The 14,105-nt window shown below is 43.7% G+C and overlaps 1 protein-coding gene across 5 annotated transcripts in view; it reads left to right on the top strand.

Annotated features, from left to right (window-relative positions):
• Positions 1-14,105, top strand: part of pde5ab (phosphodiesterase 5A, cGMP-specific, b) — a 73,998-nt gene that overhangs the window by 12,990 nt on the left and 46,903 nt on the right. For 3 of the 5 annotated variants that reach the window (XM_069518315.1, XM_069518316.1, XM_069518314.1), the window contains exons 2-3: positions 11,739-12,270; positions 13,223-13,396. In XM_069518315.1, coding sequence (XP_069374416.1) covers positions 11,739-12,270; positions 13,223-13,396 — 706 coding nt within the window. Of the gene's footprint in view, positions 1-7,544; positions 7,974-11,738; positions 12,271-13,222; positions 13,397-14,105 lie in introns of those variants that run through there. The other 2 variants (XM_020100085.2, XM_020100084.2) reach the window with 2 other exon arrangements.

The following is a 14,105-nucleotide window of genomic DNA, read 5'->3' as shown; positions in this document are numbered from 1 at the left end:
CACACTGAAAGAACAACAGTCACTATGAGTGTGATGTGTTTATATCATTGATACACTATACAGCTATTTATTTGATCCTGCTGCTGGTGATTCTCGTCATTTTAATTGCTGATAGTGATGCTCAGTGAAAAATGAAAGTGAGAAGCGTATGACCTAAATGTTTCCTACTTTACTTTTTGCAAATAAAAAGTACAAAATATGTATAGCATCAGGTTTGAAAATACAAGTATTGTTGATGACTCCAAAGCAGTTGAAATTATCAATCTTACTTTGATCATTTACTCTTTCAGTTCTGCTCGTCAGTATTAATTTAATTTGGTGTGTGTGCTCATCTAAGTACATTTCAAAGGGCTACAGCTGTACCGACATCTCTTAGCGATACACCTCCAGTAAATCCTTGCTCTAAAAACCACGGTTGCCATCGCAAATCTTGAGTGTTGGTCCCTTCCCTCTTCTCTCAACGCACGGTTACGTTCTCCTCAGAAAACATTCAGTCACTCAACCCTGTTCCAGGCGAACTAGGGCAGGAATCATAGTGACAGCTCCTCTGGGTCATTACCTAACAAAACTCAGAGTTCGGAGTAAGGTCGCTGGCAAACAATGCAGTAAAATCCATGTGTAAATCTATAAGCAAACTGATAGATGCCTTCCAGATGGTAACATCTACTGTAAGGCTATTTTCTGCTGAGTTATTGGAGCTGTTATGACTGCAGAGACAGCCATAAATCTGGACAGTAATTGAGATCAGGACAAACATCTTTCATGCAAGATAGATGAACGGGGAAGTGCAAGCATTCCCAGGCATGAAGCAAAAAGCCAAAGTTCTCTGGGGGAAGAGTGATAGGAAGAAGGGCATTAAACTCAGATCTGTATTATTTGTGGTTCAAACCCAAATGGAATGTGCAGCTTTTTGGGAAAATGATGTTGTAGTCAACATAAATTTAAAGGTTTGGCGTTAAAACTCAAAAGTTTCAAAAAATGGAAATTGCAAGTTCACAAGAAAAACTACCTCTGCGATGCTGACCTCTCCAAGGTTCCACCCGAGATGATCAGAATGTCCTCTCGTTTGATTTCATAATAAAAGTTCTCTCTATGCTCCCTAAGCTAAAATCTCACATCTACCATTTAACGTTTTCAAGGTGAAGCAAACTTTCTTTCCAGCTGGACCTCTGAATTTGTTCTTGTTTTTTAATTGAATTTTTATTTTCTCCGCCATTCCATGTGCCGAAGCCAACTTGGGCAAGACTGAACCTCTGGACCCCACTGCTGTGCTGGCAGTGTTTATGAGTGATGTATGATAGAGAAAGTGCTGCGCATTAATGCAGTGAATGAATGTGTGTGTGAATGGGTGAATGATAAAACTCTACTGTACAGCACTTGGTCATCAAGACTAGAAAACCTTTGTACAAATACAAACCCTTTACTTGTCTGATTTTCCAGACTGAGGGTTTTCCTCATCTGGCTCTTGCTTTTCCCTTCAGCATCCAGAGTTCGCAGCAGTGTCAGCTCCCTTAGCAATAATTACTTACTTCCCAGTTGACCTCTGACATCTCCCCTCCCCCCTGGGAGATGCACTACTGTAGATGACATGTCAATCTAGCTATATGAATGGGGAGGCGATACGGCTGAGATGGCAAATCTTCTCCTCATCAAAATACCTCTGACTCCAGGCTCATCTGCATAACGCTCATCAAGAAGCTAAGAGGCCATGCTAATGCGTGATTATGTTTCAGCCGGGTGCCTGTTATCGTGCACTATTCATCCTCTGTGGGGGTGGAGAGGCAATCAATTACTACATCACTCAAAGACTCCGACTGTGAAGAGGAAAGTTCAGTTCAGATGTGAATGTGTATGTGAACATATACTGACTATTTTTAAACCGGGTATTGAGGTTTTAATTTTTGAATGCAGAACCCAATGTGGTGTCACCGTCGCTTTCCAGATTGTGGCAATGTGTCTCCCCGGCGTATCCCAGCATGCACTGGATAAAAGGCAAGATTGGAAATCAGCTGAATTAGTTGTACTCTTCACATGAGAGGCTTATGAGGCATCACCACTCATACTCTCCATGCACCAATTTCTTTATCTCTCGACAGTTACACAGTTAAACATCCACACCACTACAAAACAACTGCTAGGTTGTCGGGAGTTAACATCTCTGTATGAACACATTTAAACATTTACTCAGGAAATTGCATTTTAGTCTGGGATTTTGAGCTTCAGCCCCGACCCCTGCGTGCATCCTCGGCGTCCAGACCCTCCCAGGCTGCCGTGCGCTCTGCACCAAGAAAACATTGTTTGCCGGCACAGACAGTTGCTGTGTTCCAGTCAGTAGATTGGTGCAAACAGTTGAGGGCTTAAAGGACAGATTATATGATTTCATAGCAACACTTCCTTTCTAGCTGAAAGCGAACAGCTCTGTCGCTCTCGCTCTCCCCTTGTGAGATTTATTCCTGTTGTCCCCGCTCTGCGCTGACGCTGTGCAGACACACGTCTGTGTTTCCTCAAACATTCACTGGATGAAGGGGAGCCATTAAACGTAGCCCTGCTCGCAAGCAGCCCTGTTGTCGGGATCCGAGGTGATGCTAAAAAGAAGGCTTTTATCTCCTTGACTGCATTTTTTCTCGGCATAATGCCTCTGGCAGGGCCGACTTAATGCTGGATTGTGCTGCTGAGTTGTCAAAACTTAAAGCTGTTCAGCTCCAGCTTGAATCCATAAAGTGCCAATGTGTAGAATGTTTTTGGTTTCATCGGGGAAAAAGGTTTTCTGTTATCAGCACAAAAAGGAGCAAAGTTTTAACATTTGTAAATGTTTCATTTTGACCACATATCCGAGCAAAGTGAGCTGATGTGAGCCGTGTGGTTCAAGTGCAGCTGATGTCCCGCTCGGGTTTTTTATTTCCTTCCCTCGTGTTTCAGACTTGTTTACTGAGCGGCTCCAGACGGACAGGCCCGAGGGCAAAGTCCACGGACACACAGTGAAGAATGAGCAGAAATGTGCCCACTCCATTTCTCCCTCCATGTTTGTGTGTGTGTGTGTGTGAGACAGAAAGCGAGTGTATGTGTGCTCTGGATTCAGATGTGTGTGCATGCCTGTCTGAATTTGATACACTACCCCAGGCACATTAATGCGTTACATAATGCATGAGTGTGTGCGATGTGTTTGTATATGCATTTGATACAGTATTTTGTGATTTGAATATCCCGTGACCACCGACATGTACTGTATGAATATGCACAGTGTGTGTCGACGCATCTATATGTATATACAGTATATGTGCATTCATTTGATAAGGATTCTCCTTCTATGTAGTTTTTATTTTCTGTTACATTAGAGTATTTTTTGTGATTGAAATGACAATGAGTCTTGAATCTTAAAGTGAGTGCATCTGTAGAAATGTCTATAGATTTGAATAAACTGAGCTTTGCTAACAATCCTGCACAACACTATTCATTCCAGCAGCTGTTAGAGCATTACCAGTAGGACATCTAAAAAATATATAGAATGTCATAAAGGTTATCTATCGATCTCGATATTCACTGCCACTAGGTGTCGCATTTTCACCAGCATCTGGGACCAAAACATTAGTCAACCCCTCCCCTTTCCTTTCGTATTCTTAATTATGTGTTAATTAAACACGCTATGGGTTCGAAGCCCAGTGAAGGCGGCCATGAAACACACAAGCAGAACAAAATGAGCCTTTTCTGGTTAAATGGAACTGTCACATCTAATACGCAGGTTGGTGCTCCCGTCACTGTCTGATCCGCCGTTTGAAACCCTTTGGGAAATATTACATTACATGTAAAGATGGATGATGGCTCACAAAACTGAAGCCGAAGCCTTTCAATCGCCCCCCTGGTGGCCGATTGCAATACAGGTCATAAACGCAGCCTCCTTTATGTTAGCAGATGAGTCATGGACCGAACAAGTAAGACGATGTACATGTTTTTTTTCAAAGGTGGTTCAGTCATCTTTGGATGCTCTAAGTACCTGCACACACACACATGCACAAACACACCACACAAATAGTCTCTGGCAAGTCCATCAGAAAAAAGATTCTCTGATCTGACAACAGGCGACGAATAGAATACGAGGAGGGGCTTGTGTGTTAGAGGGTGGTACGTTTAAACCCAGTTCTATGTCCTCACCACATTTATAGGTGGACTGTAGCAACACTGTAAAGGTTATTATCCTTTATGGTCAGTGAGTGACAGAAGCGGAGGTGCGTGGTTACAGAGGGATAATGTGAGTGGTACAGACGAGTTGTGACCAGCACGGCTCTGAAACACATTAAGAACTTCAGGAGTCAAAGAGCCTGAGGGACGGTGTGTGTGTGTGTGTGTGTGTGTGTGTGTGTGTGTGTGTGTGTTCAGTGGGGAGTGCGAATACCTAAGATTTTATTTGTGGAAGAGAACTTGTGCTTCACATTCTAAAGCATCTGGGGATTTCAAAGATAACACGACATCATGCAAATTTATTTAAAACTGATAATCTATAGATTATTCAAAATAGATTTTTACTAAAGTGATTCACACTATTCCTGTGTAATGTTTTCTACTGTGCACCTATGATATAAATGAATTACACAATTTCAATCTTGTCAACACAACCTGAGATTACAGCAAGTCACTCACTTTGGTCAAAAATGAATTAAACCGCTGATTGCTATGGTATTTGGAACATTCACAGTCCCCAGAGGACGATTCCCAACTGACTTTGGTGACCCTGACTTTTCCTTTAGCGCCACCAATGGGTCAAATTTCTTGTTTATGCACTGAATTATCTGAACATCTGCTAGATCAGGGCTCACCAACCTGTCAATCTAAGCAGAGTTCGAAAGTGTTTCTATTGAAAGGCAATTTGTTGGTTTAAATACAGTTCTGGAGACTTTTATCATGAACAAGTAGATACATAGATAGATAGATGGATGGATAGATAGATAGATAGATAGATGTGTTTTCGTTCTCAGTCTCACCATTGGACGGGAGGCTCTGTTGTCTCTGATTGGCTCTTTGTGCTGTTGGGAGCGATGGAAGGCTCAGAGGGGGTTGGGGGTGCTGCTGGTGGGCTACCCCCGGGGGCGACCAGCCACCATCTGCTGGTAAGGTAACACCACCGACGGGGCCGCGTGTCCAGCTGGGAGGACACTGGAGACCAGCAGCAGACACAGAGACTGAAAGCCATTAGACTTCATCAATAAAAAGCTCCCGAGCCCCTCTTGCTATATATGTGATTCACAGAAAATTGACAAGTGAATTACTGTTAGGGTTTGTTGTGGATTTTTATTTGGACTTGGATGTTTAATTACAGCTTGATGAATAAGTGGGAGAATCTACCCTCTCAAAAGAATTCCTTCAATTCCCCCCATTTATATATCATCAAGCTGACAGAGATGATCATTTGTGCTAATATTTTAAATTCAAGAAATGATTTGACGTCTAAAAAAAGTCTAATTTCTCACAGTTTATATCTGCCTTGTTTGTGTCTGCTACTTATTAGAGTGTGAGAAGCTATCTTCATCTTTCTGGGAAAGTTATCCCTGCAGATGCCAAGGTTAAAAGGTCTACTTTGTAGCTGCTATCAATCAGTTTTGTATAAACCAAACATCTAAATAGAAATGAATGAAAAACCTCTCTGCAGATGATAAATGTGCATCATACAGCCAAGAGAAGTCATTGTGCACAAACTCAATGAGTAATGCTTTTTGCTACGTAGGGTATTTGCATGAGATCCTTCAATTTTTATTCTTAGTCTCAGTTCTGGCTTAAGTGTAATACTATAACCTTGATAAAACATCCATTGGGTTCATGTTGAGGTCACTTTTGGTAAATTATATATTTTCAACCTGCTAATGTGTCTTCAAAAAGAATCCAACAACCCCTCAAAACAGTAAACTCTAAAATCCCTACACTAGACTTGAGTTCCGCTATCTGCCCTGAACCCAGTGGATCCTGAAAGGACTGAAGTTAAGATCTCTAGTCAGATTCCAGTCTCACGTTTGGCAGGACCAGTCATGTTCAGCAGGGTGGGGTTTTGAACATCTTGGGTACAAGCTCTTCTGGTTTGGGTCTCAGTTTTAAGCTGATGGAAAGATCCCCCCAACTTTTCTTGCAAACTTCAAATATTGTTCAACACATTTTCAAGTTTAGTTCTTGGAACATTCCCAGAAGGGCCCAACATACTCGTCAATGAAGGTCAACAAACATGGTCAGGCAACTAATAGAAACAGAAATACAGTATATTTTAGACCACAAATAATGCCCATGGGGAATGTGGGAACATCTTCTGAACCTTCCCAGAACCTTTCCCTGAAGGTTCTTCATATTTGTTTTGTGGAGACTTAGTATTTTGGCTGCTTTATGGTATTTTTAAATTCAATGGAGACAAGGGTGGAACGAGAGACAGTTCTGATAGAAGCTGTCAAGACGGAGATTCCGACACAGATGTGTGTGTACCATGGTGAATGTATCACAAAATATTCACAATGAATGTGTACTCCATCAATTTCACACATTAGCTTGGATATGAGCAGTACTCGTGACACTGATGTGAAAACGTCTGTATAATGTCAACTGTGGCTCTACCGGAGCTCTGTCAAGTGTAAAATATACCCCGATGAGGTCATGAAGTGATGTCACCACTTGGGTCACCTAAGGGTCACATCCAGATCTGCGTCGTAGCTACACCGTAAGTACACACGTAGCCTACACATGGGGCCCAGGCTGTTGTGAGCATTCACACATAAAATTATTAAAATATTAATAAATTCTCTGGCGTGTCTGTTTACTCCAGGACAATAGAGTGTTATCATATTTGAGCTGGAGCTGATAGATGTTGAAGAGCAATTACTTTTTCTTAAAGAACTGCAATGAAGAAGAGGAGGACGTATAGGGGGGGAGATCGTCTGAATGACATTCAAATCGTCATAGGAAGGCGAAGCAGGAGATTGTGGAAATACTATCTTCCGGAAATGCGATGCTACCAAGCGGACCAATCACAGCTCTTGTGGTCTGTCGCCTCTACATTTTTGGGGAGGTGCATGTTTTGGGACATTTGCTATTTTATAAGGGGGCATCTTTGGGCTCACATCCATTTTGTTTCGGCCCCAAGACGAGCATAAATGCTGCACCATTGTCTGAGGTGGCCCACATCCCTATTCCATCGACCTATAACCTCACTCCCCAACCCCTGGAAACACACTTCAATAGCCTATGCAAAATCAGACTTTCACTTTTCCACATTTTTATTTTAATCACCAGGAATCCACTGGTCCATCCACTGTGTTCCTTTTACTAATCGAGCGGCACAAATCTATTTCTATGTCAGGCCAACAAAAGCGAAAAAACAAGTCAGACTACAAAATACTTCTCCAGTCTTTAAATATCACCAGGCCATATTCCCACATGGGCCTTACCATTCCTGTTGGCTTTTAGTTTTCCAGGAATGTTTCTATAATAAGAATGATACTTTATGGATATCCCACGTTGTTGTTAGGAACGAATGGATGTTTTGTCCATCTCTGGCGTCCTTTATCATAACAGTGTGACAGAGCGGGTGATCCTCTCTCTCACTCTCTCTCTCTCCCTCCCTCTACTCCTCACAACAGTCGCTTCACCAAAGAGGAAGCGCGCAGTCACCGCTTTATGATCCGCGTGCACCGACCGAGCAGTCCGCCAGCCCCAACAGCTCTCTCTCTCTCTCTCTGTCTCTACCTCTCTCTCTCTCTCTGTCTCTACCTCTCTCTGTCTCCCTTTTTCTCGGTTTCTCCGGACGCACTCTCCGGCACAGGGGTTTTACGCGCGCGCACCGGGGGCTTCATGTAGACTGTAACCGGAGCGCACGGTGGGAGACTTGTCGTCGGCTTCCTTTGCGCCATGGAGGATTGCTGCTCCCCAGAAAGCGAGAAGATGGAAGCGTGGCTGGACGACCACTTGGAGTTCACCCACTCCTACTTCATCAGAAAGGCGTCAAGGTAAACGCGGAGGTGGAGGTGGAGGAGGGCTGCACATTAAAACCTGAATCACTGTGTTTATCTGCAGAAGGTGAGCGTGTGCTTTCCTGAGCAGGGGGGCTTCCTCTGCAAAATAAAAAACAAAAACTCAGTTTGCTTTTGTGTGCAGCCCAGCAGCCAACCAGGAGCAGGTTAATTTCCTCTGTCAGTGTTGGATTGTTTGTGTTATAGGTATCACTTTACCTCAGGAAGTGTGTGTGCACAGCCTGTGCAGTGGAGATGGGAGATTGGGGGGGGGATCTGTCAGGTCCATGATGACCTGGAAAAAGCTCCTGTCCAAGCTCAGGTGGGCTCTCCTGTCCTGTCCGCCCGCCGCCACTTCCTCACGGCTCGACTCTCTATTTCATTTCACCTTCCACTTAACAATCAGTAACAGCCCTGCAAGTTGCACAGGGCCCTTTAAACATTAACTTTTACTGCCGTTTAATTCACAGCTTTCCGTCGGATAGGTCCTTGGTAGTAATTATACAAGCCCACCCCTCTACACAAAGGTGCCTGTGCCATAAATGGAATTGCTTTTTCTTCTGTTGCGGCCTCCTTCGTTTCAGACCTCAGAAATTGTGCCATTTCATAACCACATCAGAGTTTTCTCGGGCAGAAGCAGCTATATAAGGTGTGTTATTTTGGTGGCAGGAGGCATATCAGCCTGGCAGCACTTCATCAGGACACTCCAGGTCTGTTTGTTTTAGGGACAAACCCCTTCAGACCCCATTATCCACTTAAGCCACCATGGCAACTTGAATCATTTTTCTTTGTATCTGACAACGGCAGAAACAATCTATTCCAATCACATCACCGTCTTGAGAAATTTTCCATAAAAAGCATTGTCTTCCTCTTGCTGTGTTACGAAAGCGGGAAAAGTTGATAGGTGTGTCATAAGAGGGTCACGCACATCAACCAGGCTGCCGTTCTGGTGGATTTTTTCTTAGAGAGGTATTGATTCAGCCACACCACCCCCTGATACATTAGGGTCAGCTCTGCAGGGAGGCTCAGTGGGGGATCGGGTAAGGAGGACTCAACCTGACGGGTTCTGACACACTGCATTCAGATAGCAGCCCATTCTCTGCGGCTCTCAGAGCCTTGCAGCGTCCTCTCCAGGATTTTGCCCCCTCGCCTCTGGTGAACGGAGCCTTCGACTGGCATGAAAACAAACCGTAACAAGTGATGTGACCTTCGTGAAGCAGCGACGAGTGTGCTTGAAATGTATGATGGGTCGTCGGGGTTGAGCAGACAATGTGTTGGCTGATTAGGGAGCTTCACTGTGATCACATCCAATTTAGCGTTCACACACAAACACTCTCACATTAGATCTGTTCCAGTAAATATCCGTGTTAGACACATGGAGGGGCAATGGCACACACACCGGCTGCAGGAAATATAATATATTTGATTTTACCTGTGGATGTACACTCCCAGCCATCACCGGTGGTCAGGAGCTGTGGTTGATGCGCGAAAGAATGACATCACAAATCCCAGTGGCCGAACTAAGTTTTCTCTGTAGGGTGCCTCAGAAAGGAAACCCTGCAGCAGGAAGTCTCCAGAGGTTTCAGGAGAGAGGTGGTGCCTGGGTAGAGGATGCAGGAGGACAAAATATATAATTTCCAGTGTGAGGATCACATGTTTTTGTTTACAGTACATCAGCGCATCATCAAAAACTCTCAAATGTCGTTGACATCTTCATCTGTGTCTTTTTCATCCTGACATGTTTGTATTGTTTTTGTAATTTCAGTTTTGCATCTGTTGGTCGTTAGAAACATCATCAATGCACCCACTCGCTCGCAGTTAATCCTCCAGATAACATCTTGCTATTTTCAGTGTGGGCTCATTTGGACACTCTCTGGAATTTTTACTAGGGGTTAGGGTTAGGCAGAAAAACTAGGAGATTGTCAGGAGCCTCTGCATTTGCGTTTTTCACATACAGCCCCTCCGGATAATTTCAGGAGATTATCCGGAGTTTAGTACATGTCTGAAAGCAGCTTTAAAGACAGGGTGAATAGTTTGACGCTCGGAGGAAAAAGGAGCCGGTTGAGGCCATTTTATCATGATTGTCCAGAAGACTTTCCATTAGAGTTTAGCACATTCAACCGACAGGTTTCAGATTATGTATCCCATGTGGTTTAGGAACTCTTAGAGTTCACCCAGGAGGAGCTATACAACATTACAGGGGAGAGGGACCGACTTGCTTAATCTACTTCCACCGCAATTTGATGGATGAATGGAGGGATGGATGGATGATGGGTGAATGAATAGATCTATTTTTTTTTTTCTAATTACCAGTCGTGAAATTCTCAGTTGCATTATGTTTATGCCCATATTTGGTGTTCTCTTGTCATAATGCCAAAAGCTGTTGTCATTTGCATCAGCAATTTCACAAACACAACAGAACATTGAATGAACTTTTAAATCAAAAACACGTTCTGACTTTTGCATTCATAAGCAATACATTTTACCACAGCGCTGACTAATTATTCCAAGGTGGTCAGCTGTCGATGTCTCATGCTCATTTCTGGCTCTACGGTTTTATTTCTTTGAATGATTCATAGAAAGTCCTTGTTTTTATTATCTCAAACCGCAGCCCCTCAGTTGAACTTCTGACTGGGGGCAGGGTCATACATACATGAATAAGAAGAGTATATCAGGGATCATATTTCACCAACATTGAACTCCACACAAAGTCATGCAGCAGATTTGCTTCGTGAGAGGAAGCAAATGTTGTAGTCGCCCTCTCGCTCACACAGATTGGAAGTGATCGAGAGGCAAAGGTTCACCACTGATTCTCCTCCTTTGTGTGATTGTGCACTGAAACAGGATACTTTAGCTCAGGCCTTCTTAAGAGGACTCCTTAAAAACCCATCTTCTTCTGATTCAGGTGTAGAAGCTCTGAAAGAAAACTCAAACTGTGAAACTAAGTAAAAAAAAATCCAATTGATTGAAAACAGGAACTTTTCAACTCATAGTTACATGGTGGAGTCTGAATCTGACCCAGAATATGAGTGTTGACAGCACGATCGTCCGCAGCAACGGAGAGATTACAGCAGGACATCTGTTCAAATATTACGCCTATTGATTGAGTCATATAATCCTATAAGAACAATTCTGTATATGATGACGCTTACAGTTGTGAGTGCAGACTGGAGTGGAAAATGTCTGCTGTCAGGGAATACACCAAGAATGAGCTGTGCTCGGAGCAGATAACTGCATTAAGAAAAAGAAAATAGCAGAGGAGCAGAAAAGGAGCAGAACGGTCGGAGCAGCATGACACTGAACATTTCAGCACAGGTCACATATTAAGATTGTTAGACTGAGTGAGAGATCCAAATCGAACCCGTTGCCGCCTGTCACTGTCATGACGAGTCTTTTTCGACTACAGTTTGTGCCATTGACATCAGTGTGTGAGCCAGAAAAACGATTTTCGAAAACATTTATTTTGATGATCCATTTGTGTCAATCAATCATTTCATCCAAATTTGGCCTTTTCAGTGCAAAGTGCAGCCAAATAACCAGAAAAAAGGCTTTCAGGTGGATGTCTGGTTTTGTTTTGGTACAGATGATAATTTGCATTTATGAGGGATTTTGGGGGTCAACTCCTGAGACCAATGCATCTTTCTGTGTAGGTGGAAATCGTCGTTATGTAAAGGCTCATAGTATTGAGGTGTGGTAGAAATACAGTGTCTCCTGATGCTGGTCGTCAAAGCCTCTCATACTGTTTCTTCTCCACTTGGACAGGGAGATGGTGAATGCCTGGTTCGCTGAGCGCGTCCACTCCATCCAGCCATCTGCCTCCAAAGAAAATCCAGCTCAGCAGCGGCCCAACCAGTCGTCCACAGACTCTGGTCCCCCCTCTGCCTCCACCATCCTCCCACCTGCGCTCAGCCTCTTGGACAATCGCTGCCCTTCCCCGGCCCCTAGCCCGGCCCCCGGTACCCCGACCCGCAAAATCTCCGCTTCAGAGTTCGACCGCCCGCTCAGACCCATCGTTGTTAAGGACTCTGAGGGCTCTCTGAGGTTTCTGAGCGACACTGACCGTGAAACTGTCCCCCTCCGAGGCTCGGTGATGGGTGAGGGTGGTGTTGTTGGGGGTGGTGGTAACGGAGGCGGATGCAGCGGGGCAGGTAGCGTCAGGGGGGGCGACCGCTGCGCCAGGCTGCTGGAGCTGGTGAAGGACGTGTCGAGTCATCTGGATGTGACAGCACTCTGCCACAAGATCTTCCTCCACATCAACGAGCTGATCGCTGCAGACCGCTACTCGCTGTTTCTGGTAGGACTGAAGGGGAAGGGGCTGGGAGGGGGTCAGACTGAAATTCTGGAGCACTATGATCAGCCAGACAAGTGAAACATAGGTCACTACAGTATATCTGTATGCTGCTGATGTGACAAGCTCCTGCGTGAAATTGATTAGACCATTTTTGCAGACTAATCAGTTTGTCCTGGATAGATTTCTGCCTTTAAATAATATATTATGCTACGTGCAAAATGTCTTTGTAATATTAAACCGGATTAGGGATTAGCTTGACCGAAAATGTTAATATTTTTCTCCTCAAACTCTCCTCACGTTGCTATCTCTCAGACTGACTGAGAGATAAAATTGAACCCGTTGCTGCCTGTCATTGTCATTACGATTAATTTCGTAGAATTTGTGCCATTGTGCCACTGAAAACAAGGTTTAAAATAAAACCATCATCTTAGAGAGGATAAAAAGTTGTGGACAACTGCCGAGTTTGGTTATAATTTGATGTTGGTTGTCATTTTTAGTGAAAACCTCCACATTACAGTCATTCGGTGTATTTTTCTTATAAAAAAAGAAATTGACATTTGCAGCTTTAAAGGGTTTTTCTGCAAACATTGTTTTGCACATTAAAATTCACAAAAATGTATATTTTACCATATAGAGAATATGATTTAAGTTTTTTCACATCATATATGAAATATGACTTCACATTACAGAATCAGTTGGTTGTTAATAAAAAATATTGATCAGTGCAGCTTTAATTTTCTTTCTATTATTTTTCTCTGTTTTGCAAGTGCAGTAAACTCCTCCCTTATAGTTGAATTAGCTGTATTGGAGCAAATACTGCTCTTTCTGGATCATTAACTCGTCTGTTTCCCTGAGATGAAATTCTTTTCTTCTTGCCTCTCCTGTAATTGTAGTGGAGGCCAACAGTAAGGGTTTTGAATCAGCCGTGTGACCCTGTGTGTGACCTGTATCCCAGGTGGGTGAGGACAGCTCCAACAGAAAGTTCTTGGTCAGCCGGCTGTTCGACGTGGCCGAGGGATCCACACTGGAGGAATCCTCCAGTAATTGCATCCGTCTGGAGTGGAACAAGGGCATCATAGGACACGTCGCCGCAACGGGTCAGCCACTCAGCATCAAGAACGCGTACGAGGTGAGCATTCCACACCGCTTTGTCTTCCTGCCTTCACATCTTCACATTTCCAGACACAGGCTTCTCATGAAGTGGTTTTACTGTGTGTGCATTCGTGCACATTTGCGTGTGTGTTGGGCTTTGGGGTGTTCTTGATGCTTGTTGCTGACAGAGCAGGTGGGAGTATGAGGGGGATGAAAGAAGGGCAAGTAGGTCAAAGTGCTTCTCTGGAGGGTTCATCTTCCCCCCCCCCAACACATACACACGCTCGTGCACTCCTTATTCTTCTCCTTCATTTTGACCCCTGACAGTTTGAGTGTATTGACCTTGGGGGTGATCTGGTTTCAACACTACGCCTCTCTCACAATTCAATCAATGATCAAACCAGCTTGACTTTAAAATCTGTCGCTCGCAGTATGGTTTATCTTCTGCAACGACACACAAAGATACAACATTGCAATCGAAAGGACAAACTCTTAAATACTATCATTTAAACAGAAACAACTACTGTAGCTGTGCTCTGTTCAAAGTTAAACATTTGTATATTTGTTCACTTTGAATGAGCAGGAATGAAAAAAGGACCATTTGTCATTTTAGGAACAACAGTGACTGCGTGCAGCTTCCTCAAGTCTTGTCGTCACAGTTAGAAACAAAAGCCAAAATGAAATAAGCTGGAGATGCAGCACAGAAGTGTGGAAAGTGTCCAACAAGATCACAAACTGGTGTTTTA

Source organism: Paralichthys olivaceus, chromosome 22 (assembly GCF_024713975.1).
Source record: "Paralichthys olivaceus isolate ysfri-2021 chromosome 22, ASM2471397v2, whole genome shotgun sequence".
Lineage (NCBI taxonomy): Eukaryota > Metazoa > Chordata > Actinopteri > Pleuronectiformes > Paralichthyidae > Paralichthys > Paralichthys olivaceus.
The sequence above is the reverse complement of the archived record's forward strand: the minus strand, read 5'-3'. Positions and strand labels throughout refer to the sequence as shown.